The 27,358-nt window shown below is 42.0% G+C and overlaps 1 protein-coding gene and 1 long non-coding RNA gene across 8 annotated transcripts in view; one reads left to right on the top strand and one right to left on the bottom strand.

The window, feature by feature from the left end:
* The window catches only part of LOC309349562, a 60,127-nt gene that overhangs the window by 14,321 nt on the left and 18,448 nt on the right, over positions 1-27,358 (bottom strand). Inside the window, exons 1-2 of one of the 6 annotated variants that reach the window (XR_014160038.1) lie at positions 6,045-6,318; positions 4,770-4,944 (exon numbers count right to left, since the gene is read on the bottom strand). The exons of 2 other annotated variants lie outside the window; for them this stretch is intronic. This is a non-coding gene — a long non-coding RNA (uncharacterized lncRNA). Of the gene's footprint in view, positions 1-4,769; positions 4,945-5,707; positions 6,005-6,044; positions 6,319-6,422; positions 6,611-27,358 lie in introns of those variants that run through there. 3 more of the 6 variants (XR_014160040.1, XR_014160036.1, XR_014160039.1) reach the window with 3 other exon arrangements.
* PKP3 (plakophilin 3) overlaps positions 18,340-27,358 on the top strand; it is a 72,045-nt gene continuing 63,026 nt past the window's right edge. The window contains exon 1 of one of the 2 annotated variants that reach the window (XM_081875439.1): positions 18,340-18,535. In XM_081875439.1, coding sequence (XP_081731565.1) covers positions 18,494-18,535 — 42 coding nt within the window. In that variant the 5' untranslated portion in view covers positions 18,340-18,493. The remainder of the gene's footprint in view (positions 18,536-27,358) is intronic. The other variant, XM_081875438.1, reaches the window with a different exon arrangement.

The raw sequence follows: 27,358 nt of genomic DNA, 5'->3' as shown, positions 1-27,358 counted from the left end.
AACCGAACTAGAATACAAAAAAAGGGAGGTGCGAGGAGGTCAAGGAAACAAGTAAATGAAAAATAAGTTATGGGAAGGTTCGTTGTGTTTTTTAATTGTTTCTATTTTTCTGTTTTATTATTATTATTATTATTATTATTATTATTATTATTATTATTTCTATTCTCTTCTTTTTTACTGTGATGTGTTGTTATGTTTTTGTTTAACTTGGAATTATCTCTTTCTCTTTTTGTAAGATTTAAAACTTTAATAAATATTTTTTTAAAAAATTATGCAATAATAATAACAGGGCTAAACAGCGAGCCTCCAAACTCAAGGTCCTCCTTGTGTTATAATTAGCCAAGAACGTCTCTGTCTCGAGAGGGTGCTTCTCCTTCTGCCAGCATGTGGAGTGGGGCGATTTCTGCATCTCCAAGCACAGTACCATTCTGTCAACATCAGAGGAGCAAGCAGAGCCATGTTTGTGGAAGGATTTAGAATACAAAGCACTAGACTTGGCCTGGAAGCTTGAAGTTGGTCAGGGAGTTAGGACCTAAACAACAGAATAATCTCAATGAAAGGTGAGAGCCAAACTAGGGGTGTTTGGAAAGGTTTAGAGAGAGAGGTTTAGGACTGATTGATTCCCCTCCCTCCCAGCTACAAGATAGGATCCTGAGGTGCTTTAAATTGAAGTTGGATGTCAGTTGTAGAAGGCTGGGAAAGAAGAATGATCTTAATTTACAGAAAGCTACATACACTGAGCACCAAGAATCCCCAATTTGCTGTTATTATGACAGATCTTGTACAATTCTATTAAATCAGAATAATACCAAAAGAAAGAAAGAACAAGTAAACTACAATTTAATCCTGTAAATTAACAGGGTGTGTGTATGTGCACAGAGGAGTGATTGAGGGACAAAAACAAACAAGCTACCTACACCCAATATATTTTCTGCCAAGCTTATGTCGCGAGGTGGCCAACAAGCAGCAGAATAGCCATTCATATGGTGAGTGAAAAAATAGGAGTTTGTTAGAAAATAAAAAAGACATTAAAAAAAATAAAAAATTGCCATGTGTTGACCCTCATGTGCCAACTGTGTACACAGAAAAAAAATCTGATCTTAACGACCCATTTGTGAGATAATACTCCTGTCTGGACATGGCCTAGACAAGATATTGGTGATCTTTGATCAAATCTCCTGTCTAACTCAATTTCTTTTAAAATCAGGCATAGGATGAGGGAGGCAAATTGAGTTGGGACTTCAGAGAGGTCTATTGCTTCCACCCCATTCCACTGGGAAGTGGGGAGCAGTTGTCACCCAAAGAGTTGGGTTAGGTGGACTGCACATCAGACTAACGGAAATTGGGGAGGGGAATAACAAACATAGCTCTATCTGTATGGAATATGTGTTACTGAGGCACCTAACCATAAGCCTGCATTTTTATCAAAGCTTCTATATATTTCAATCAAGGCTTGTATTTAAAAATGAGCTTAAAAAGGATTTTCAAATGTTTCATGCCAGGCAGAGAAAACCTTGGCCATTCTCCTAAGACAAGGGGGCCCCATTGATTTATAGTAGAAAAACAATTCTCAAAGTCATAAAAAGGGAGAATTACATATGCTGCCCCAAGGCTGAAAAAACACCATTAGGAATGGGGTAAGATAATACTAATGTGCCTCCCAGTAAAATGAGCCAGATCTTCTTTCTAAGGTTGAAAGGCCAGGAGCAAATGGGAAAAAAACATTTAGCTGACAGAAAAAGAGAACATTTTTGAAAAGTCTCTTCTAAAGCTGTTTCTTAAACTGAGAGAGTTAAAAAGGTTAAAATGTGTTAAATGTTGGAAAGGCAACTGGCTTGGCAGAAGAAGAAGCTTCTTCCTATTTTATTTTGAGGCTGGGAAAGGAGGGGGAAAGGGGGAGGTGTACACTGAAGAGGTTTCTGTTTAAAAGCTGTGTTTTACTGAGTTTCTTCCTTTTTACTTTGAAAAGCTTTATTCTTTTAAGAGGCTACCTATGATAAATGTATGAAATATATTAGCTTAAATATATTGGCTTAAATGTAATTATGCAAAGGATTTAAGAAATGCTAGATTCTTATTTCATAGAGTCATATTGCAATAGGAGACCAGAGGGGCAAATGAGCCTAGCCCCCCTGCCAGACAGAAGACGCCATCCAAGCAGTCTTGATATATAGTTGTCAGGCATTTTGTTTAGAAACATTAAATGAAGGAAATCTTTCAATGTTGATGTGAAACTCAAGATCCTTGACATCTGTTGAACATAAAAATGTAAGATTAAACATTTGTTTTAGAAGGCAATAGGGCAAGGAGGGCAAGAGGTGAGCTGGTAATTAAGATTCCATGTAAGATATATTATTACTTATATGTCATATATATAGCTCTTTGTCTCCCTTATAAGGGCAAGGAAATGGGTGTATCTTTTGTGGGTGTATCTTTTGTGATTGGTTCTAGCAAACAGCCAATAGGAATTTCAACCAGGCTGATTGGACAGAGGCAGCCACAGGAGGAGCAAAGGGGGCTGGATTAAGGGAATATAAGTGCTGGCCAGAATGGCAGGAGGCAGGCCAGAGCTTGGTAACCATGTACCACTGTGCCTCTTATTTATTTGTCTGACAAATAAATTACTATTTTAATTTCTCTATTGCTGCGTTGAATATTTCATTCCAGCTAAGCGTTAACCACAAGCAGGGTGCTACATTACCATCTGTTATAGTAACCATATCCATAGTGTACTGGTACTCCTCCCACAGCAGGGAATTCCTGTTTCCGTATACGTTTGTTTATATTAGTTTTGGATTTATATCCCACCATACACCTCCAAAGGGCCCTCAGAGGAGCTGCCAACATATTGTAACTTATCAGCCCATAAGGCAACCATAAAAGCATAATAAAATTAATCATCCTAAAATCCAACAGTTAAAGCAAAATCCTAAAATATCTTCCAAACTTATGAACAGCAGCCATTACAACAGTTAAAATGAGTCACTACCCACAATATGCTTGCTGAAATTTAAACAACAATTTTACAGTTTTTCTGGACATCCCTGGGAAGGAGTTTCTTGGGGAGTTCTATAGTGTAAGGTGACACTGTTGAGAAGACCCTGTTCCTCAGGTCCATGCTTCAAACTCCAGACAATGTGATTTGGAGCAAGGTATCACCTCCTTCTGCCTCTTGTGCATGTATCGAAACCTCTACATCTGCCCTGTGTTTAGCTCGGAATGCATCAGATTAAACTTAACCAACCGTGCACCATCATAATTGTTTATACTGACTTCTGCCACCTAATACCGTGTATAATACCAGTGATAAAACACAGGCAGCATGTACCCAACCATGTAACACCAGTGGCGTTATGTATCGGTGGTGTTATTTGACCTTGCACAGCTTTGGAGGCTGATGGTTTTGTCACAGCCAAGTCATCAGCAGAACAATACATTTGCAGGCAAACAGTATGATAGATAATAGGAGAATGAGGATCCTTCAACACAAAGGCAACTTCCTTCAAGCAGAGCAGGCCTTCCAAGCTCTTGGTACTCTCCCTGTGTCACATTCATCAACAGCCCTGCTCTGCATCTTCCTTAATGCTTTTGCCTGGCTATAATTTGAGTACTGATATGTTTTTTGCTTGCCTGGACAGAGGGTAGAAAGGAGAGAGAGAGAGAGAGAGAGAGAGAGAGAGAGAGAGAGAGAGAGAGAGTAGAGACTAGCCTACACTACAAAGATAAAATTCACACTTGCTGCTGTACGCACTTGTCTCTGTCCTTACCCACCACTGGTATTTGACACTCAGAAGGTTGCCCAGAAAAGAATGCAACCCTCAGGCTAAAAAAGGGTTCCCTATCTCTAATCTAAGGGAATTTATGGAAAAGGAGTAACAAAGGAGGAATCGCAGGAAATGCATATTAAGGGAATTCTCATTTTCAAAGACACTCCATTGTTCCCAAAATGAGTAACTATTACTAAATTAAAGTCTGGTTTGTAATCCAGAACTGTCCCAAACCTTCAACCAAGGACTTGGTTCCTTGGGTAGGCCGAGAGCAGAAGTAAAAAAGAAACATGGCAGTCTTTCATTTAGCAAAGCCAGGGATTGATTAAGGATGGTGCCTTAGGTAAAGAGGGTTACTTGTATAGTATTACTAAGTTGCTGGAGGGGAATTTAACCCTTAAAATGCAAAGCCAATCATCGTTCCCTGGTTGTAGATTCCACCCAACATGGCTACCTTTGGTTTTCAAATGCTTGAATACCACCAAATCTTGCCATTCAAGGCAGATGTGAACTGAACCAAATTTCTCCTACATCCCTATTAGAACAACTTTAATTATCCCTTGTCACTTCACTCAGGACAGGACGCAAAGTGCCTTTTCCACTGAATATCAAGTCTATGGAACTCCCAGCCAGTGTGTTTGTAGACAATTGTTAAAGGATTTTGTGAGGGGACAGGGTTGTTGTTCCACTTTGCTTTGAGACTGGTTTTAAATGTGTTGTCTTTGAACTTTCATCACGGTCTGCTTATATTGGTCAGCTTTTACTGCCTGATTTGTCTTTTTGTGTTTTATTGCCTCATGAAGAAATTAAAGAAAACCAAACTAAACTAAAACTGACTCAGATAAAGCCCTGCTGCCAGTGTCCCATCTCTACAAAGGCATATTTCTTAATCCCCACTTCAGAGTTGCCAGATTATCAGTTTGCAGTGGTCATCTCAGAATCTCAATATTATCAGGTTTAGCTCAGACTTCTTGTACTGAGGTGGGGATAGACAAGGCCTACCTTATTCTCCTCAAATACCATTGCCTGTCTTTCACTTCCAGCAGCACCATCCAGCTTCTGAGGAAATTATGCAGGCCCTACCGCTCCTAATGGCTTCTTCCCCAAACTTGAAAACTGTTTCTCCCAATTCATTCACATGGCCTGCAGGTGCTGCTGAGGCTTTCTGGGCCTCACTCTTAAAGAGACAGTACAAAAGGTGAGAGGTGACCAGAACTTCCCCTTCACACAGCACAATCCACACTTTTTCCATCTAGCACATTCTCTTACTCCCATGTTCTTGCTTGAGGCCTGCTGGCCACAAGATAAGCTTCTACTAATAAAGCTGAAGATTGTGCATCACAAGTAGTCCTTGAATTCTCATGTATTTGCAAATTCTTGGACAATTGGCAACGGTACGTGCAATGTTGGGGGCAGTGCAACTTCACTCTTAGAAATGTCAGTGGTTCAACCACAGTGCTGGCTTCTAAATTACTGAAACTGTGAAGAAACAGCTAGATTTCTTTCATGGTGGAATTAAAGTACATCTTAGTTGCAGAAACGAAGCCTCGGGTCTGCAAGCTGAGGTGGGGATCCTCAAAGTATCCAGTTCTTCATTAGTATATCCAGTGGCAGCTGGTGAAGTGGTGAACTTGGAAGTCATGGTGGCTGAGCAGCATATCTCTGAATAACAGTTGCTCTGAGGAGCATTTGCAGGAGAAAGATTGGCCAGTGACTAAAAGGGCATTTGTCTGATCCAGCAAAGCTATTCTCAGTGCTTTTTCTCCTGGGGGGACACAGGGGTACACATACCCCTAAACATTTTTTATCTTTGTACTTTTGTCCATTTACTGTACAGTATTTGAGAGTACCCCTAAACATTTTTAATAGAAAAAAAGCACTGGCTATTCTCATATTCTTAATGGTGGCCACTGCTGGGCCACCATACTCAGCACCATTACCAGTGGGATTGAGAGGTGATGATGACAGAGGCCAGATTAATCCTGTGCAGCCACACCGGCATCAATGGAGACTGCAAGTCAGCCAGCAGCAGCTAAGAACCCACACAGTGTGACTCTAACAGTTTTCATGTGTTTGCCTTGTCAAGTCCTCTGGCAAAATTACAGGGTTTCCTCCTTCCTCAGTTGCTGCACAGTGGCAGCACAGCACAGCACCTCACCCTGCTGAATAGGCTATAAACCTTTTGTGCATTTAACTCATTGCTGGCGCTTTTCCAGAGGTGCTTCACCATATAGTGACAGATTATTTACAAAGAAAACAGAAATGTGTCAACTGTACCTGTGCCTTTCTTTCTTTTTCTCATTAAACCAACATGAGCAGCAGGTGCCAGGTTGACAGCCCTGAGGTAGAAGTCTTCTTATTTCAGTTGCAAAACAGAGAGAGAAAACAATCAGCCCTCTCACCTACCCAGAATGCTGTGCTAGCGGACCTCCATCAGCAGGACTTGGGAGGCTCTGCCTGGGGAAAATGAGTTTAAGCACATGCTTGGCCTAGTGAAGGGATTTTGTGCTGCAAACCCCTTAGCTGAAGAGATCAGCACTCTGATTTCACAAAAACATGTGCTGGTGTTTGGTAAATACAATGGTACCTCAGGTTACATACACTTCAGGTTACATACGCTTCAGGTTACAGACTCCGCTAACCCAGAAATATTACCTCGGGTTAAGTATTTTGCTTCAGGATGAGAACAGAAATCGTGCTCCGGCGGCGCGGCAGTGCTCCGGCGGTGCTTCAGGTTAAGAACAGTTTCAGGTTAAGTACGGACCTCCGGAACGAATTAAGTACTTAACCTGAGGTACCACTGTACGTTGCAGCAGTGTGCAGAAACAAAGAGCCTGGCAAGACTGATGGTTGAAAGGATAAAGAAAGATTAAGGTTTATTACTCTTGGCAAAGAATGCCATTCTAGGTGTAGGTTATACAAGTGGACAATATGCAGCCAAGACTATCACATGCTTTTAAATATTTTTCCTTTGCTGAGCACCCTGCAAAGAGCAGCACAGGAGAGACCCCACCCCAACCACAGTGATATATTTTGTTTGAAGAAATGCTTGAATGTGAATTTCAACTGCTCATTTGCTCCAGTTCTTTAACTCAACAACCAATAGAGGGGAACAACATGGCTTCAGGATCTGTAGCTTTTACTTAAAATTACCAAGAAAGTTTGAACTCAGCCTTGGATTCAGGAGGAAGTAGGGCAAGGGTAGGCAAACTAAGACCCAGGGGCCGGATCCGGCCTAATCACCTTCTAAATCCGGCCTGCGGACGGTCCAGGAATCAGCGTGGTTTTACATGAGTAGAATGTGTCCTTTTATTTAAAAGGCATCTCTGAGTTATTTGTGGGGCCTGCCTGGTGTTTTTATATGTGTAGAATGTTTGCTTTTATTTAAAATGCATCTCTGGGCTATTTGTGGGGCATAGGAGTTCGTTCATTATTTTTTTCAAAATATAGTCCGGCCCCCCACAAGGTCTGAGGGACAGTGGACTGGCCCCCTGCTGAAAAAGTTTGCTGACCCCTGAAGTAGGGTGATAGCAGTAGCCTAGGGTAGGCTATCTATCCAGATGTTGTTGGACTACAACTCCCATCACCACTAACCATTGGCCATGCTAGCTGGGGGTTGATGGCAGTTGGGAGTCCAACAACCACATTGGCTCCCCCGCCATATCTTGTATTATATGGAATGTCAGGTTTTGTGAGCACCTTCCATCCTCCCATGTTTCAGAAGTTATGGGATAAAATACTGTCAGAGAAAAGTTTTTTTTGTATCAGGGATTCATGCAACAATGACCCTCTCTCTTAGGCTACTGCAGGAATAGGTATTCCTGATCCTTAGTTCAGTGGCAGGAAGCAATTCAGCCCCCTCGCCTATCATACAGCTGAAGCTATTTCCCTCATTCTCGCTGAACCTCAACCTGACATCCAGCTGATTAAAGGCGCCCTTTAAAGCCATGAGATGGCAAGCCCAGATGAAGGAGACAGCTATTGTTTCATGAGGCACTTTTTGTGTGCCTGGACGGTAAACGTTATAAATAGCAACACAGAATGAAAGGTGGGCCTCCAGCTGGTACCCATAAGATGATTTGTTTCTGAAATATAGAAGATATAAAAAGCCCAAAGTGTTTTGATAAGAATCTTCCTTAGGGGCAAAAGAAGAAGAATGTATCAGATGTAATTTTTCTTATAAAGGGAAGTCTTACAAAGAGAGACAACATTCTAGAAAAAAGATAAATGAATTGATTTTATTTGTTTCTTCTACCCTTCAGGAACATACCTCCTAATGTGGTATTAGCTTGATGAGGCCTGCTACTCTGTTTCACTTTTTTGCCTTTGGGTACCTCACAACACTCCCACCCTTCACTTAGGTTATTTTCAATAAGGTATTTTTAAGCTGCCACCCACAATGTTACCAACCCCTGGTCTCAGAACACATTCCTGTGTCTACATCCTTCCTTGTGCCAAGGGCAAATGGATAGTATGAGCTATGGCAAACAAGGCTTTCCCTTCAGTTTAATGATCCTGGCTTGTGTCAATTAATCTCATATTCTCTGATTTTAAACTGTGGCTACATTCACATCATACATTTAAAGCAGTATAATACATCTTTAACCATCCACGGCTTTCCCAAAGTGGCTAGTTTACTCCTCACCTCGGGAGAAAGGTAATCAAGGCCTTTGTTCACCTTCAGACTACCTGAGAAGCTCAACATGGCTTTTACAAGGCATTCTTGTATCCTTATACCAACAATTTAGAAACTTTCACCGAAGTAATTAAGCCAAGTTGTATTGCCTGTGTTTTCTGACTAATGTATGGAAAAGCATATGAATCTGACCTTTGGAGAGTTTGTAAGTAAAACATTTTTTCACTTGCTGAACACATGGTCTTTTCCTGTGCTGGGGAAAGAAGAGACTATTTTGGAAGAAACTTAGAAAAGCATATTGTAAAGGTCTAACAGCATATATTTCCACACTTAATTCCGCTGCATTTTTTAAAAAAATTAAATCTCACCAAAGAGTACTTGCCCCAAATTTGGATCTTGGCATCCAGGTATTCTCCTTTTATATACCTATTTTTTCCTGGCCACCAAATAATGTATGGTGTGAATGTAGTCTGTTTCTGCCCTAGAAGAAAACATATTTCCCTCAGCCAAAAAGTCAACCGCAACAACAAAATGTCAATAGAAAACAACACAGCAGCAATAACACAATATAGGGGAACAATAGTGGAACCAACGAACATTATGTGGTGTTGGTAAAAGATAAGATGGGAAGCCATACCAACTGCACTGTAGGGTGCAACACAGCTGCAAGCATAGGCCAAGGCAAATTGTATAGTTATGCCATATAAGCAAATCAACACCTGAAGCATTGAGCATGGCATCCACGTGCTCGACTCTTGAAATCAGACAGAATGAGTACAGCTGCTGAACTGGTGTTGACCCGGTTACTAACACCTAAATAGTCAGCCATAGGTAATTATTCAGATATAGAGCAGATCTCAGTGGTGTACCACATTAGCATTTGATTATCCTCCCTAAACACAGCTCTCCTCTCCATCATAGGGCCTTTACACCTGCCAGTGTGTGACAAATAGCTCCAGAGTAATACACATGCCTTAATTTTTCCTGACCTACGTTTCACTCTAATTCACAGGAAACAGCATTTTGTAAAACAGAACACTGGAGAGTATTTCCTCACAGTGCAGAGATAATACACAGATTTCACAAATATGCCAGAGGAGAGAGAAGTTGGAGAGTCTTCCAAAGAGAAGGGTGGGGAAAGAATTCTTCCTAATGTCCTTTTGTCTACATTAATTAATGTAAATGTATGCAAATAGAATCTGTCCATTGGCTAACGGTGATGCTAAACTTGCATTAAAAACAGAAACTGGCTGAGAGCATGAATATTTGTGAAAAGAGAGACACTAACTGAAAATGGCAGAAATGCTAAGTAAAAGTCAAGGAATATAGAGGAGGTCACTTGTGGTGACCTCCTAGACAGGGCAGCATTGTAACGAAGGTTGTGAAAGGGCCACGTTGGCACTGAAATAAGAAAGCTGGATAGGGTCTAAAAGACTCCTTATGCAGTGTCACATGCACACACACCACCACCCATGGATGTGTCAAGTGTCATACATGTGACTTGCACACCAACGCATAACTATTAAGAGGAAAAGTACACTGAATTCTATGCTCAAAAAAACCTTATCCAGAGCAGCAGCATTCACATCATCTGCTAGTGGGCCAGGATAATTAGTGGACCCTCCTTAACTAGCACAGAACTGGGGAACGTTTGGGCCCTTCAGGCGTTGCTGGACTACAGTTCCCATCATTTCTAATCATTAACCACCACCTTGCCCCCATGACTGAGCGGGCTCAGGAGCCACATGACAACAGTGCACCATGCGCACATGCCCCATGGCGTGCTGCCGTCGCACACACATGGCTCAGGTTGTAAGCGCACGGCTGCTACAGAAGTTGGGGGCCCCGGCTCTCTGATTTAGAATTTTGTGAGGGCCTTGGCCTCCCCCCATACTTGGCGCCCTGATTGACCATGCTCTCTGGGGCTTATGGGAAGTCCAACAGCATCTGGAGGGCCAAAGGTCCACTGACTCCTGCTACTAGCAAGTGAATGAGGTGGTAACAAGTTCTTTCTTTCTTTCTTTCTTTCTTTCTTTCTTTCTTTCTTTCTTTCTTTCTTGTTTTTTTAATCACTATAAGATGTTAATTTAAACTTCAAATTCCACTTAGATTTCCGCTAAGCCAAGATCAAATAATATTACATAAAATAAAATAGCATATATCAAAGTAAAATAAAATTATAAAATAATTGTGGCCTTCCAATCATTTCCTGATATAGTTGACATTTATGATTTTGAATGTACTTATAATTATTACCTTACTTTTAACATACTTTCTAATACTTTCTTACAACATATCGTACCAATCTTTCTTTGTTTCTTAATATTTTACTTACACAAGGGTCATTCAAACACCCCCATAGATAGCATGTCACTGGGTTTTTTTTGTAGGTATCTCTTAAACATTTCCCACTTTTGAGAAAATGATTGCTTTGTGTTACCTCTTAACCTATTTGTTAACTGAGCCATTTCCACATAGTCTAATAATTTATTTTGCCATTCTGTTAACATTGGTATCTTTCCCCCCTTCCAATTAGATGCTATTAATAAACGGGCGGCAGCTGTTGCATATAGAAAGATTTCTCTTATATTTTCCAGAATATTTCTGCCCAAGATTCCCAACAGAAAAGCTTTAAAGATTTTTTTTTTCATCTCATCATAAATAATAATCCCAAACCCCTTGGTTTTACTGCATGTCCACCACATGTGATAAAAATCCCCTACAGTGGCGTAGCGTGGGGGGTGCAGGGGGGGCCGGCCGCACCGGGCACAACATCTGGGGGTTAGGGTTAGGGATAGGGTTAGGGGGCGCAAATCCACGGGTTAGGGGGCGCAAATTACTTGCCTTGCCCCGGGTGCTGACAACCCACGCTACGCCACAGATCCCCTACCTTTTCTCCACACTTCCAACACTTATTCGAATTGCTTTTATACATTTTGGAGAGTTTTGATGGTGTGAAGTACCACCAAACTGGCATCTTCATCATGTTTTCTTTAATGCTGTAATATGCAGTAAAGTTCATGTTTTTCAATGTGCTTTGCAAACTGAATTTCCTCTTTAGACATCTATTCTAGCTGGCTGTTGCTGCCATCTTTGGGATTGTACTGCGCATATACCCAGCTGTCATTGTTGCCATACTTCTTACGTTGCACCATTTTCATAGACAGCTGAATGTGTGAAGACAACGGAATCCCCAAGGCTCCAGTAACATTCAGTGAAGGCGAAGGCATGAGATGCAGATACTTGGTGGAACAAGTTGAATGTGTAGGATAGAGAGGAATGCATAGAGACAGGTCTTCCTATGACTATTTATTTACTTGTTTATTTTCAATATTTATACCTTTATTTTTAGGGCAACATCCTCACACAAGGTAGCTTCTAGCAGTAGATAGAGATAATGCAAACAAAAAGAATAAATGAAATTTAAACCAACCACCAAGTATTAGTGCCCAGGGTGCAGGCAGGTTGCTGCATATTACAGAATTTTGCTTTCAAAACTGTCAACATGCGTCTCTGCAAAATCAGGCTTTAGCCAGGAGTTGTCACCACAGTTATCTGCAATATTGCCTTCTTTCCATTTTCCTCCAAAAATTAAAGGCAAGTTACACATTCACTTTCTCTCTATCATTTCAGCCTTTTTGTGTTGCTTTAACAGTGCTTTCTTGTATATCACCCAAGTATATTTTCACATAATATATGAGTGCTGTTTCCCAGACAGACATCAGATTGCACGTTTTTGCAACAATGGGTAGGACAGTACATACACCGTGATTCTGCAGAAGCACAAAGAATGCATGCATTATTCTCCTATTTGAAGAATTTAGCTTCCTCATAATCTCATTGTTAATGTTTAAAAAGAACAAGTTTCTGGACCCTATAGCTTGGATGCTTGAAGGACAATAACCGTATAAGGTTTTAGAGACTGGGGCTCTTCTTCTCAGTACCATGTGCAATCTTTTCCCTTCCCATGACCAGCAAAACCAGAATAAATCATGCAAAGTACTAAACACTGCAGAAACAATACTGGAAAATATTGGGAGTTGTGTTCAATTTGCATAATCTATACAGATTGCAGAATTCATCTTTTATTGGCTCAAGATATGAATACCTTGAGAAAATTAGATTTGCTTGTTGTTTATGGTGAGCAAGACACTCAGCAAGGCAGCTGGGAGTGGACACACAGACAAATGTCCTCTATTACAAATATCCAGACTTCTCTACACACAATTACAGTCAGACCTAGGTTACACTCATAACTTGTAAAGTGGCTATCAGTCTCCTCAGGCAGACCAATAAATGGCTTGGTTTTCAAAACAACATAATACCTTATTAGAAAATCATTCTGCAAGAGTAACTTTTGAAAGGTGAGCAATTGCCCTAAAGCACTTTTCAAAATCTTGCCTCACTGGTTTGATGCAAGTTTTAATACGCCTGTTGCTTAAAGCCCCGCCCTCCTCACAAAGCAACGAGAAGCAATGACTCCTCAGGTTAGGTAAACCTTAGCTCCTACTTGCCAAGGCACCTATAAGGAATCTCGCCCAGCAGAACATACTCTCACTTGTAGCAATATTGCCACACTTTGTGAAGCTGTGTCATCTTTTTCTGACCCTGTGTGACAGTAGCGATAAGCCTAAGAGCTATCAGAGAGATGAAAGAAGTGTCATCACATCAAGTGTGGTGGCTGGAGCATTTGGGTTTGGATGTTGAGGAAAACCCAGGCTCTAATCCCCACTTCAGACACAAAGCTAGTGTTGCTCATGAAAAGTTAAATATATTCATCCCCAGCCCATATGCAAACCTTGCTTCAGCCTCTCCCCATCAACAGACTGCACTCTCAGGGAGCCCCACCTGGTAATATATTGTGTCTCGGCTCACTCCACCTATTCACCAGGATAGCTTATGATAACAAGGGCCCATCTACATGGCACCAACACCAGCTGGTTTGCCCAGGGCCTCGGGCTGCTTCGTCTCCTGCTTCTTCCTTGAGTTCCCTCCTCTCATGGGCAGCTCAGGAGATTTTGTATCAGAAGTCCTTATGCACCTGGAAGTCCTGCATGTCTCAAGGCCATTCATTCCTAAGCCCTGCCATTTGGCCACATTGCCCTTTGTGAGCCATGCAAAGGTTCTGATGGCAGCAATCCACAATGGAGCCTTGAGGGAAGCCGCAGGGGCAAACAGCTAAAGGAGAAAGTTCCTCCACTCTCAATATGCAAGAGTAAGTGGCATAAATTCAATGACTTGGCCTCTATTTATTTACTTAAAAATCTCCCTATGCCATTTTTCATAAGGAAAATCACAAAGGCAGTTTGTAATAATGGAGAAAATTAAAATCACAACCAACAAATATTATTTATTTATAAAAATATTTCTATACTGTTATTTCTTAAAAATATATTACAGTGGTTTACAGCGATATAAAAACATAAAACCAAACAATAAAACAAGTCAAACAAGTCAAAAGAAAGTTAAGGTGAAAAGAAATTAAAAAAACACACCAATATGTAGAATAACAGCTCTTGCAAAACACATATAAAACTAACACAATAATAACCACAACAGGTATCAGTGGCTGCCACCATAAGACCAAACCTGACCATGATAACAGAGTTGTCTTAATCCCGCTTGTTTCCAGACTAGCCCTCCCATACCCTGAGGCAAGGATGAAATTGAGGGATGTGTCCTGCTCTGCACATTGAGCAGATGACACACTGAGACATCCCCGTGGTTTTCATGGAGGTCATGAAGAACCACTGAGGGCAGCTTCAGAATTTTGAAGTTGATCAGCATCACATTCGAGATTGCCAGAGAGGCTGCTGAACAGCAGGTGGGCAGCAAACTAGAAGGATCTCTAGTTTGTTTGGTCCAAAGTCAGGCACAGACCGTGTTCCAGGGCAGGAATGTCTCTGACAAGAAATATGGCATTATTTTGGACCATGGCAAACCCCCTCCAAACCCTCAAGTCTATGTTGGTGCTGTGCTGAGTACCAAGACAGACACAGCTGGGTCGGACTAACCCCAACCAGGTCTCAATTATACACGCTAGTCTGGCTCCCAGCAGACAGAACTCCTTAGCAGAGCATCCAGAATAGGAAATGGTCCTGCAAATATCCACAGCCTGCTCCCTTGCATCATATCTCCCATGCCTGTAATAATTATGGTGGGGTTCTCCCACCATCCCACCCTTTGCCAAATTCATCCAGACACACACTGAACCAAATGTAGCCTAATTATTAACGTGCACCATACAAAAATGCAAACATAGACAACTGGGTAGCAGCATAAACTAGTAAAATGCTTACAATTGCACAAAGCTATTTAAAGATATATTGTAGCTACTGCTACTACTCTGCAGATGTTTCCAGTTAGTGTTGTGTTGGGCTTCTGAGATGAAGAAAAGGCAGAGTGAGACAGCTGGGCAGTGCGAAGGAGTTCCACATGTCAAAACTCCATTTGTTAATGGTGTCATGAGACACCATTTGAGAAATACATGAGCTCAATGCTTCTGCCTAGGCAAGCCCATTGGCACTCTGCCACACCTCATCCCAGGTAAACCAGTCCAGAGGCACATTGTCCTTAAACAAAGGGTGCAGTTTGTCTTATACCAGGTCAAGCTGTTTGTCTGCTCTGTGTTATCTACTCTGACTGGCAGCTGCTGTCCAGGGTCTCTAGAAGAGAAAGAAGAAGAAGAGGAGGAGGAGGAGGAGGAGGAGTTTGGATTTGATATCCCACTTTATCACTACCCGAAGGAGTCTCAAAGCAGCTAACAATCTCCTTTCCCTTCCTCCCCCACAACAAACACTCTGTGAGGTGAGTGGGGCTGGGAGACTTCAGAGAAGTGGGACTGGCCCAAGGTCATCCAGCAGCTGCATGTGGAGGAGCGGAGACGCGAACCTGGTTCCCCAGGTTACAAGTCTATCACTCTTAATCACTACACCACACTTTCCCATTGCTTACTACCTGATTCTTTAAGCCGACGTGCAATCCACACCAAGGCCCCTTTTAACTTTATGAGATTTCATGCAACCACATTTGCTGCTTGTTTGGGGCGCACTGTGTGGAATACAATGCCACTTCTCTCTCTTGTTTTTAACATTCTGGGTTATAAGCTGCTGTGAAAAACTATAAAAAGAGGGAGGTGTGTCAAAGTTATTTGTGCTGCATCCTTGTTCTTCATCTCACAATGTGGGCGTTGCCTAAAAGGTGACCTATTTTTAAAGAAACCTCAAGTACATGCACATACTGTATCTGCAACTGTGCAAACAGTTAATACAAGCTACACAGCGGGGAGGGAGAGAGAATGTCGCCACCCGCAGCAAGGATTCTGATGACCTTTCTTCTCCCTCATCGCCCCCCCCCCAGCTGCCTTTTCTGGACATTCACACTCTTCTTTCCACCCATGCAATTTACTGCAGGTATTGCTCTCATAATTAACTTGTACAAGGAGAATTTGTACAACTGGAGGTCGGGCAACCTGCTCCCAAAAACACATTTAAAATGACATAGGCTGCCCATATGATTTTTTTTTTTCTACAGCTGCTCCCAAATATTTCAGAAGCTGGGTCTCTAGCTCACTGGAAAAGCAGTTAGCTACAAAAGAAATGTAGTCTCACCCAGGTTACAACGTTTTACAAGAGGTCACTAAAAAATTACTAACCAAATGCAATTAAGTGTTAACTGTATGGCTGAGAGAGAACCAAACAGATTGCTGCTGCCAACTCCCTCCTTCTCCTTTCAGTTTGACCATGTGTTTCATCAATGACTTGCACCTCTTTGCCCACATATCAGGCATTTAATATTTGCTCCTGTGATCCCCGAGGGCATCTGGCTGATGATACCTCAGCCCTTATCCCCTTCCACATCATTTTCACCTCCTTCCTTCACTCCCAAAATAACAGACACTCCATGGGTGGTATTCAAGTAAGTTTTACTCAGAGTAGATATATTGATATATATCTCTTTTCCTATCTTGGGCTGCTGCTCCATCCTGGCATCATTTATTCTGTTATCACTGGTTGGGCACTGCTTTACTTTTGGGTAAAGACAGAGGCAAAGTTGACGTTGAGCATTTCTGCCTTCTCTCTGTCACCCAATACCATTTCTTTGTCTTCTCCATGCAAAGGACCTACTACTTGCTTGTTCTTCCTCTTGTTTCAAACATAGCCAAATAAAGGTTTCTTTTTATTCTTAACCTCTCTGCAAGCCTGAGCTCATTCTGAGCTTGAGCCAGTCCGACTTTCCCCCTGCAACTGTTGGTTATTTGTATATACTCCTCCTTTGTTATTTCCCCCATCTTCCATTTCTTATACTGTACAGTACATGCCCTTCTTAAATCTCAGCTCATCTGTAAGCTCCTTATGCAGCCACACTGATTTCCTTAGATACATCCCACTTTTCTTCCTTGTTGGCATTGTCTGCATTTGTGCCTTCAATATTTCACCTTTAAGAAACTCCCAGACACTTTGGACTCCTGTCTCTTTGAGTATTTCTGACCATATCTTATCCAGTAGTTCCTTAAGCTTTTTTAAATCACCCTTCTTAAAGTCTGACAATACTTAGTCAGTATAGTATATGTGATGGCAAACCTGGACAGCATCTTAAAAAGCAGAGACATCACTTAGCCGACAAAGGTCCGTATAGTTAAAGCCATGGTTTTCCCAGTAGTGATGTATGGAAGTGAGAGCTGGACCATAAAGAAGGCTGATCGCCAAAGAATTGATGCTTTTGAATTATGGTGCTGGAGGAGACTCTTGAGAGTCCCATGGACTGCAAGAAGATCAAACGTATCCATTCTTAAGGAAATCAGCCCTGAGTGCTCACTGGAAGGACAGATCATGAAGCTGAGGCTCCAATACTTTGGCCACCTCATGAGAAGAGAAGACTCCCTGGAAAAGACCCTGGTGTTGGGAAAGATGGTGGAGGGCACAAGGAGAAGGGGATGACAGAGGACAAGATGGCTGGACAGTGTTCTCAAAGCTACAAACATGAGCCTGACCAAACTGCGGGAGGCAGTGCAAGACAGGAGTGCATGGCGTGTTCTGGTCCATGGGGTCACGAAGAGTCGGACACGACTAAACGACTAAACAACAATACTTAGCTTTCCTTTCTCTGTATAATGAAATCCAAGAGGACACGATCACTTCCTCCCAAGGTTCCCAGTAAAGAAAGAAGGGACAGGGACCCAGAGGGTGCTTCCATACAACCTGTTTGTTGAGGATTCATCCTCATTTGTTTGCAAGGAAATTAGATGACCTAAGCAAGTATTATCTTGCACTTTCCAGTCACTGTCCTTATCGTGAAAAGGCTGAGCTTTTGGGAAAGCAGATTTGTTGCAAAAGAACTCTCAATCAGTTTGAATGGTGCAACCTGGATGTGTTTGTGTGTGACAGAAGCCCACCTGAATATAGCAACTGGAAGCGTCCTCAAAGGTATGGGAAGAAGGCCAGGCAAGGCCAGGCAGGCACCCAGCTCAGCATGGGAAATGAATGGGAAAAGTATAAAGAAACAAAAAACAAGGTTCTGATGATGTGGTAATGATTCATCTCCTTTTTAATCCAATACTGTATGGTGTTTGTTTATCTGAAGCTCAGCCCTGCCCTGCCAAAGTGCCAAGAGATTACTGGAACCTGAGCTGTAGGTCAAGGTAGTTTTGAATGGAAAGGCTGGGATAGGTTGAAGAGGGCTTATGTTCCCTCCTTCTGCTTTTTCCTTCTGCCAGGAGCTCAGACCATAGCAAAGTCTCACCCAGCAGCCAGCTCTTGTTGCTGATCTGCAAGATGAGCACCACTGCCACAGAGAGAACAAACTTGTCTTAGGGCGTTTTAAACTTGTGTGAGTGTGTGTGTGTGTTTAAAGCAACAACAAAAGAAAATTAACTGGTTGGGTAACATCAGTGGGTGGGACTAATTTTTTTGCTTTCAACCCATCTTAGCTCAGCCTGACACTGCACCGATGGTTACGGTTAAAGAGTGAGAGTTTAATTCACCCAAGTGCTTGCAGAAGGAAGTATCTGCCCAGTCGGCAGCCTCTGGGACCTCAACAGCCCTGGGCTAAGAAGGCACGTGGGGAAATTGTCTCCATCGTCACTGAGAGGATGCTGCAACAGGGGAACAAACTGCCTAGGATGCCAAACACTGTAGGTCTCCAGCTTTCTCTTTCTGATTTCATGCTTTCATTCAGTCTACACAGGTGGAGAGGTGGATGAGCAGAACTTGGGGATGCTAGTGTTGGGATATTGTACAAGCAAGTGCTGGGCTGCTGGGTGTAAAATCTCATAGACTCTGGCACAGCATGTGGTAGGACGTTGGCGGGTCATGTAAATATATGGTGGAATGGCACCAGAGCTGCAATCCAGCACTCACTTCACTGGGACCAAACCACCTTGAACTTCGGGGTATTTGCATTTGAGTAAAATTGCCTAGGACTGAGCTGCACAGGACTCTGTCATGAGCAAGTCATCCTTTGGATCCTGAAATGGCTTACATCCTGCAAACCAGAGAGAGAGGGACTTGTGATCTGCCATTGTGATTTTCTCTATAGATAGACAGAATAGGCACAATGAGAGGGTCATCCCACTAGAAAGGATAGCATTTCCATGTCCTCTGCGAACCTTCTGGATGATATTGTTTAGAGGCTCTGCGATCTGGTAGTGTCCTGAACTTGGATTTTTTAAATCCCACATCAGCTATAAATGTAAAGGGTGGTTGCATGTGAGTCTCCACTTCCCAGCCCCAGTTCCTCTCCTGTCAAAAAGGGGAGATGCCTCTTCTTCAAACAATGGCTAATTAACTTATACAGTAATGGAATTCAGCGTCATGAAATGTGTTGAAGGCCTTAAAAAAGATTTGATGGGAGAGAGGACTATCAATGGCTATTAGCTGTGAGAGCTCAATGGAACCTACATAACCAGAAGCCACACACCTCTAAGCGCTGAGAGCAAATAACAGAGAATGTCATCACCTTACATGCTCTGCTTGTGCATTATCCAGAGATGGATATTAGAATTTGGGACTAGAAGGGCCTGTGATTTGATCCAGCAGGCCAATTCTTACACTTTTAACAGTAAGCCTCAGATGGGATGTTGAGTGACCGTTTGAAATGAGAGTGGCAATGTACCGGTATTTTGTACATCTGCAAATATTGAGTAAGTGAATAATAGCTTCTGCCACAGAGCTATAGTGGAGCATAAAGGATCATGATTATAGATTTTAGCAAAACCATTTCACTTGATCTTAAAGGATGTTACTGTAAACCCCTTAATTTGTCAAGCAAGCCATTTCTACAAAATACATGCCATGCTTAAATTTGTAAATTTATGCATGGCATGAAGAAAGTGGATATCTCCAGCAGATAACCTGTGTAGATAAAAATGCTTTAAAACTTGGCTCAGGAGGTTAGAATTTTTTTGTTTTTAAGAAAAAGTAGAGTAGGATCATACACCCAACTTGTCTGATCTGGGAAGACAGACCTGGGCTTGTCTCACTGCTTGACTTCAAACCTTCTCAGCAGCCCCCTGTGGGCCTCAGTTCCCCACCTATAAAATGAGAATGTTAGCAACATATTTCACAAGTCTGTTGTGAAGATGAATAAAAAAAACCATAAAATCAAAGGAAGAGGAGCAAGAAGGAAGAGAGAGCAGAGGTGTAGCATGTGGGAGTTTCACAAACATGGTTGCCAACATGTCTATTCAATGGCGATGCAAGAAGGACAACTTTATTAGGGGCAGTTGATCCAAGATCACACATCACATTCACTCTCCATGGGCAAGGGTGGAGGGAAAATGGTCAAAGAAGAAAGGGAACTCCTGCCCGCGAAATGAGTGATAGCTTATGCTTATGCTCAGCTACAGACTGAATATTCATTAGGGAGAAACTATTTCATTACAAGTTGGTGCTCATCAATTTGGTTTGCTGTTGCATATTCTGCAACTTACATGTGCCAGAGGCAGTGGTGGTGGGTGTGGGACTGAAGGAATTGCTCACTCTGTGCATTCCTTCCACACCCTGGCAGCAAAGCCCTCCTCTGGGGAAGAGCAGATTTAGTGGAATCTGGAGAGGGTGGGATGAAATGCAGATCTTGATGTAGCAGAGAGATGGCAATTTATGCAAGCTGAAGATGTTTATCAACCCTACTTGAGAGCCTTTCCAAGAGGCCCAGGCTCTTCTCTTAGGAATTCTTCTGTTCATGCTAAAACATGTGTGTAGGTACCTGCGAGGACCCCTCCCTATAATTTTGCATATACATGTCCAGCATCCTTTGTATTGGCTTCTGTTTGCAGGCAACCCCCACTCCTACCCTGGGATGCTGAAGGTGCAGGCCATGTGGCAGAGTTTACACTGTTCAGGAATCTGGGTGGCATCCAGAATCCAATTTTTCTGCCTGGTGCTCTGGTACTTCATCAATTGACTCAGATTGTAAATCTTTCATTAAAAAAAGAAGAAGAGGTGTGTCTCTAATCCTCATCATAGCAGTAGTAGTACAGGGGAAAAAACAGGAATATGTACAAAAAATGTGCAACTCAGTGAAAAGTAATGCTCTGCTCACACGCTGTTGTTGTTCTGGCCTCTGAAAAGGGAATGCCTCTGGCCAAAGGAAACAAGAATGCCTCTTGGTTGTGTCGCAACCTCCAAATGTCAGATAACACACAAATGAGGCATGCTAATTTAGTTCATCTCATTTGCATATACATAATTTGCACAACTATCTCCAGATCGCCTTCCCTTAGTGTTGCCCTTTATTCTGAACATCCTTCAGTTGTAACTCTGTTCGTTAATTTCCAACATTTGTAGACTGCTTTTCTTCATAAATGGGCTCAAAGCGGTTTATAGAACAATCAATAAGACATCCATCAAATAAAATCACAATTGGAACAATAAAAAAGGTCAAAACATGAAATAGGTCTAATGGAACATATTGAAGATGCCTGCTGGAATAGACAGGTCTTTGTCAAGTGCTTGAAGTTCAACAGGAAAGGGGCCTGTCTGATCTCAAGTCGCACAAGTCTTGGTGAACATCGAAGGTGCATCTGAGCCATGGGGGACCACTAACAGAGGCAATATTTTTCACAGGAAATATTGCTCCCAGAAGAAAAGAATAACAAGAAAGTTTAAAGCAGAGGCGATCATGTAACTGATGTTGGACGTCAACTCCAGCCAGCATGGCCACTGGTCAGGAACGATGGGAGCTGTAGTCCAACAACATCTGGTTGGCCACAGGTTCCCTTTCCTTAGTTTAAAAGGGTCAAGGCAGGGGCCTAACCAAATCCCTCTTGGCCTCTGATCTGCTATCCAGTACTATGGAATATGGCTAATTCAAACAGTATGCAAGGCTGGAATTCTGCAGTGAAATTGTGGTTCTGGAACTGCTCTAGAATGGTCTTGAGCACATCCTAAAACCTGTTGGATCCTGCCAAAGTTTTGGAGACTCTACTAGATGAAGACGATTGACCATTTGCCAACTGGCAACTTACAACACTGGACATAGAACTACTTGGTAAACTGGTCATCTGTTGCCCTGCCAAGTAGTATGGAAACTCTTGCCACACTCTGCACCTCTTCAGAAATCCAGGGAAGCAGGGGGAGGCTGATAAAATTCTACTCGACAATACAGATGACCTGTTTACCAGATCTGTAGTCACCCAAAGTCATGTGTGCCGTATGGCACACATGGTGAAATCTCCAGACCTGTGTTGTCCATTGAAAGTGAACTACTACATTCAGGACCCACACAGGAAATAAACCTGATAAGTTTATTAAGAGGCTTATGTAGAACTGCAGATTTTTTTCTCCATATTTGGCTCATCAGGCTGTTGGGACCAAGCCATGCCCACCTCCTTTACACCTGAAGGGAGATAAAACATGGCCAGGCCAATGGGGGTTTTATGGTTTGTACAGTGGTACCTCGGTTTAAGAACAGCCCTGTTTACGAATTATTCGGTATAAGAACTCTGCAAAACCGAAAGTAGTATTCTGGTTAGCAAACTTTACCTCAGTCTACAAATGGAAGCCGAATGGTGGAAGGGCACCGGTGGCGGAAGGCCTCATTAGGGAAAGCACATCTCGATTTAAGAACGGCTTTGGTTTAAGAATGGACTTCCGGAACGGATCAAGTTCGTAAACTGAAATATACCACTGTACTGGCAAAAATGTTATGATGTCAGGTGGTTGCCAGGTGGGTGGGTAGCTAACTCATAGAACTACCATGCCCAGAGTTCCTTGGGGGAAGATTTGTCAGGTAATCCATTTTATTTTTGTGGAATAGCAAGCACTGGAGTGTATCACTTAGTAAGTGCTTGCTTCAGTTGATGAAATAATAATTTGTAACAGCAGTTTCACCTATACAAATTATCACAAGATGGCTGCAATGATTGCATGGGAAATCTACCTTGTAAACCTCACCCTGATGTGCATTGTCAGAGGAGTAGCGCTGAGTGGAATAGCTGAAGATCGTCTTGCTCTGGAAAAAAAACTAACCCAACAGTAGGCTTGACCAAGTAATCTGCATTCCTCTCCACACACCTCTTTGCCAGGGCACACAAGCCATAGCTTTTATGAGCTCTATAAATCTTCTGCAAATTTAAACTGTAACATAAAAATGTCTCTAATTGGCCTTTTACCCTCATGCGGTAACAGTTCTAGTGCTCTCCCATTGCCTCCATTGTGACACATGCATTTCCCCCTCACCCCTGGCTCAGTTGCCTTTGGACATTCTAAATGTGATTTCATAACCTCAAATTATGCACACATCAAACTGCCCTTCAATGACTGCCCTTCCCCTTCAAACATTAAAAACAATATATGGGAAGATTGTATTGATCTCCTATCAAAACTATTTGCATTCTGACTCTACTACTAGAATAATTCACAATGTTGCTGTTTCAGTGGATAGGGTTGTTGTTTTTAGCCAATCAACCTTTCATTGGGTTTCACAAACAGGGATCATAGGAATAATAAATTATACAAATAAACAGACCAAGCCTTCTCATGCCACATCACAAAAACAGCACAATAAATTTGCAGTGATATCTACAACATATTGTTCATTATTAGTGGTCAATGTACAAGTTCTAGGTTCATAAAGGTACCCCTGCCCGTACGGGCCAGTCGTGTCCAACTCTAGGGTTGTGCGCCCATCTCACTTAAGAGGCCGGGGGCCAGCGCTGTCCGGAGACACTTCCGGGTCACGTGGCCAGGTTCATAGAGTGGTTTAAATAGAAACAAAAATGAAAACAAAGGGGAAATGTGATAGAACGGAGCTAACATTCATCATTTTATAACTAAAACACTTAATCAGTAGCTCTGGGGGTTGTGCTTAGATTAAGTATGAGTAATACTCATTTTTCCTCTTACGTTACCAATGAAACAATACAAAGTGTTGGTATATTGATGAAAGTGTTAGGTGGGGGTTCAAAGTGATGATGATAATTTATGTTTAAATTTAAATTTAGATCAGCCAGATTGAGCCAAATGCTGATGGTGGTAATTGTTCATTTTCTGGAATACTGGCATGTGTTATGAAATTAAACCACACCGGGGTAAAAACCATCTTTCTCGATCTGTCCACATGTTAATCTCGCAAGGAGAGCTTGTTGCGCTGGAAAGGTACTTCCAGTGTCTGGTTATGTTGTGCTTCGCCACTTGTGATAAATGGCATATTAATTCTTTCTCTATTTTGTAAATCCAGTTAAGTTTATGAGCCCACCATTGTTTTGGAGGGAGAGGCTGCACTTTATATTGGTTGGAAAACACTTAGGCTATTGTGCAATCGTGTGTGTGTGTGTGTGTGTGTGTGAACTTTTCAATTTTACATCTCAAAATAATCATCTTTCATTATACCATACATTCAATGACTTCCCTCCTTCCCCTTCCATGGTTCATTTAGTTTATCCACCATTCCTGCATATTTTGCTATAACCATCTAATTCAGTTCTCCTATCTTAGATCACTCTAATATTTATTATACTGTTGAATTTACCTTAATGCTGCCAGCATTTTCAATTATGCACAATTGTTTTCCATATACTCAGTGAAATTCTTCCACTCCTCTTTAAATACCTGTTCTTCTTGCTCTCAATCTTAGACCAGCTAGTTCCACATATTCTTATCATCTTAAGTTGCCAGTCCTCCTTACCACTCTCACTTTCCATTTTGGGGCTAATAAAATCCAAGCCGCCATTGTTGTGTATATAAATAAGTTTTTCTGGCAACTGGAGACCTCTGAACAATTCCTAGCAGAAATGCCTCCGGTCTTTTTGAGAAGGTTGTTTTAAACATTTTTTTCATTTCATAAATCATTTCCCAATGTTCTTTAAGCTTTTTACATGCCCACCATGCAATAAGTTCTAATGTGTAATGTTTCATTTGAGGCTTCCTTAGCTCTGAAATAATTTACATCTTCTCTCTTTATTCCTTCCTTCCTGTCCCTCTTTTCACTTCCTAGTGAGGCCTCAGAGGTAGCTCAGTCAAGGAGGGAGAATAAGATGAGTTAGTTAGACCTATGGAAATGTTATCATGGGCACTTCTAATTTGTCACTATTTTGGGGTGTGATTCAATCATATACTGGCAAATTCAGGTTGTGCAAATACAGCTTATTGCGAGCTTTTGTGCAAGAAACCCACTTCCTTAAAAAAAAAAGAGGACTTTTCTGATGAGGAAAGTGATGGGGCAACACCGTAGAATGTGTGAGATAACACTTGCTTTGATACAATGAATGCTCATTCAACAATCAAAGTAATCTAATCCCCCTGCAAACAAATCAGGATGAAGGCTCAACAAACGTAGCCATTTGATTCATGACTGGCTTTGACATGGTTGGCACTGTTTGCTCAATGCGTCCTTTAGGAGGCAGCCACACTTCCTGTTTCCCTCTCCGTATTTTATAAAAATGATTGTCACTTGCCTTATAAAATGATGTTGTTAAGCAGTACATTCAATCCCCCTCAAAACCCCCCATGATGTGCTACTTCTAGCTTTGTGTCAAAGATCCTGCTCAGAACTGTGCAGAAATGCATGTACCCCACATACACTATATCAATATAATGTGATATTTTACATTTCTGAGCATGCAAGCAGTATGCATGGGCAATTGATGGACATACCTGTTGTTTACAAGAGGCCCTTTTAGTGCATACACCAACAGGGCATTTTACACATGAAGCTTAAAGAGGCTTTTGCCTTAGTTAGGTTTGTAATTGAATTGAATCACAAAAGCTTCTGTTCTCATGAGCAATAACCAGCCATTAACAGAACTAGCACAAGAGAGGCTCAAAGGCAATTTAAGTCGCATGTGCTAACATCATTAGCATTTATTTCTATATAGCACATTTAAATTCTTCCCAGTAATTTTTACAACAGCCTTGTTGTTTTTGCAAGTCTAACACAACTATCCATCTGGAAATGATCGCTTTTGTTGTTTATATTGCACCACTAAGGTACACACACTTTACACAGTAGAAGAGGACATCTCTCTGTTCTGCGGAGCTTACAATCTAAAATTCATCACAGTGGAAACAACACATGAAGGGGAGGAACATAGAGGCTGGATCAACATAGAAGCAGTATGCAATTGCATGCACCTAGGCAAAGGCTGACCTATAGCAGGGCATGAGAACTGGGAGATGGAACCAAAGGTGCCAATGAAAGGGATTTGAAGGAATCAAGAGAAGTGGCATCCTGCAGCAGTTCTGGGAGGTAATTTCAAGCATGTGGGGCAGCAAGAGAGAAAGGGTGGAGTCTTTTCAGGGAACAGAACTTCACAAGGCTCAGGACAGAGGGGGGAAGATCACAAATGGACAGGGATATATGTGAGAGATAGGGGATGGAGGGTTTCAGAAGTAAGGGTAATAATAATTTGTGCTGAACTGATAGCATTGAAAGCTGCCTTATACCAAGTCAGATAATTGGTCCATCAAGATTATTGTTATTATTATTATTATTATTATTAATACCCCACCCTCCCTCACGAAGGAATCCAGTATTATCCACACTGACTGGCAGAAGCTCTCCACGGTTTCTGACAGGGTCCCTCCCAGTTGTACCTGGAAATTTTCAGGACTGAATCTGGAACCATGCAAAACAGATGCTCAACCACTGAGCTATGCTTTTTTTTCTAGGACAGGAAGTCAAAGGAGGGTTTTAGGGAGGCATTTCATGTGATTAGAATGATGAGAAAGGTGTATTATTTTGGCAGAAGAATGCCTGGTAGATGCAAGGGGATTAAGAGGAAGCAATGGAAGACCAAGGAGGAGAAGATTGTAGCTGCCTAGAAAGAGATGATCAGGGCATGGACCAGAAGCTTTGCTCAGAGGACAAAGAGGAAGAGCCACATTTTTACAATGATATAAAGGGAGAAGTGACATGACTTGACCACAGACTCAATATGGGGAATAAGGGAGAGAGAGAAGTCAATAATAAAGTCACAGCTATGTGCCTGATCAATGGGGGGTGGGGTAATAACATTGCCAAGGGATAAGGAAAGCATGAGTGGAAAGGAGGGCTTGGAAGGATGAGGTGGTCAGTCTTGGACATAATGAGTTTAAGATGTTGTCAAGCAGAGATATTGGAGAGGAAGCTGGAGATGTGGGACTGAATTACAGGGGAGGCAGAGATGGGTGTCATCTGAGTACAAGTGGTACTAAAAACAATGGCTATGATGAGGTCACCCAGGGATAGTGTGTATGAAAAAGAAGATCAGGGAGCTGTGGATAGATGGTGCTGAGAAGCTGGTAGAGATCAAGGCAGAACTAGCTGGTCTGGTGCTAACAGTGGGAGGAGATTTAAATCAGAAGCAGCTTCTGCCAGAATCTTTCCTGTACTGGAAAAAAGGAGGAACTGCTGCAGACACAGCATTAAAGAAATAGGAATGACAAGGAAAAGGGGAGTCAACTGCCCTAGTTGCGGAATAAGCACTGCCAAAGGCACATGGGTATGGCAGGTGTGTTGTATGTATTCATAAGGTTCA

This window comes from Podarcis erhardii (assembly GCF_964252035.2).
Source record: "Podarcis erhardii genome assembly, chromosome: 1".
Classification (NCBI taxonomy): domain Eukaryota; kingdom Metazoa; phylum Chordata; class Lepidosauria; order Squamata; family Lacertidae; genus Podarcis; species Podarcis erhardii.
The sequence above is the reverse complement of the archived record's forward strand: the minus strand, read 5'-3'. Positions and strand labels throughout refer to the sequence as shown.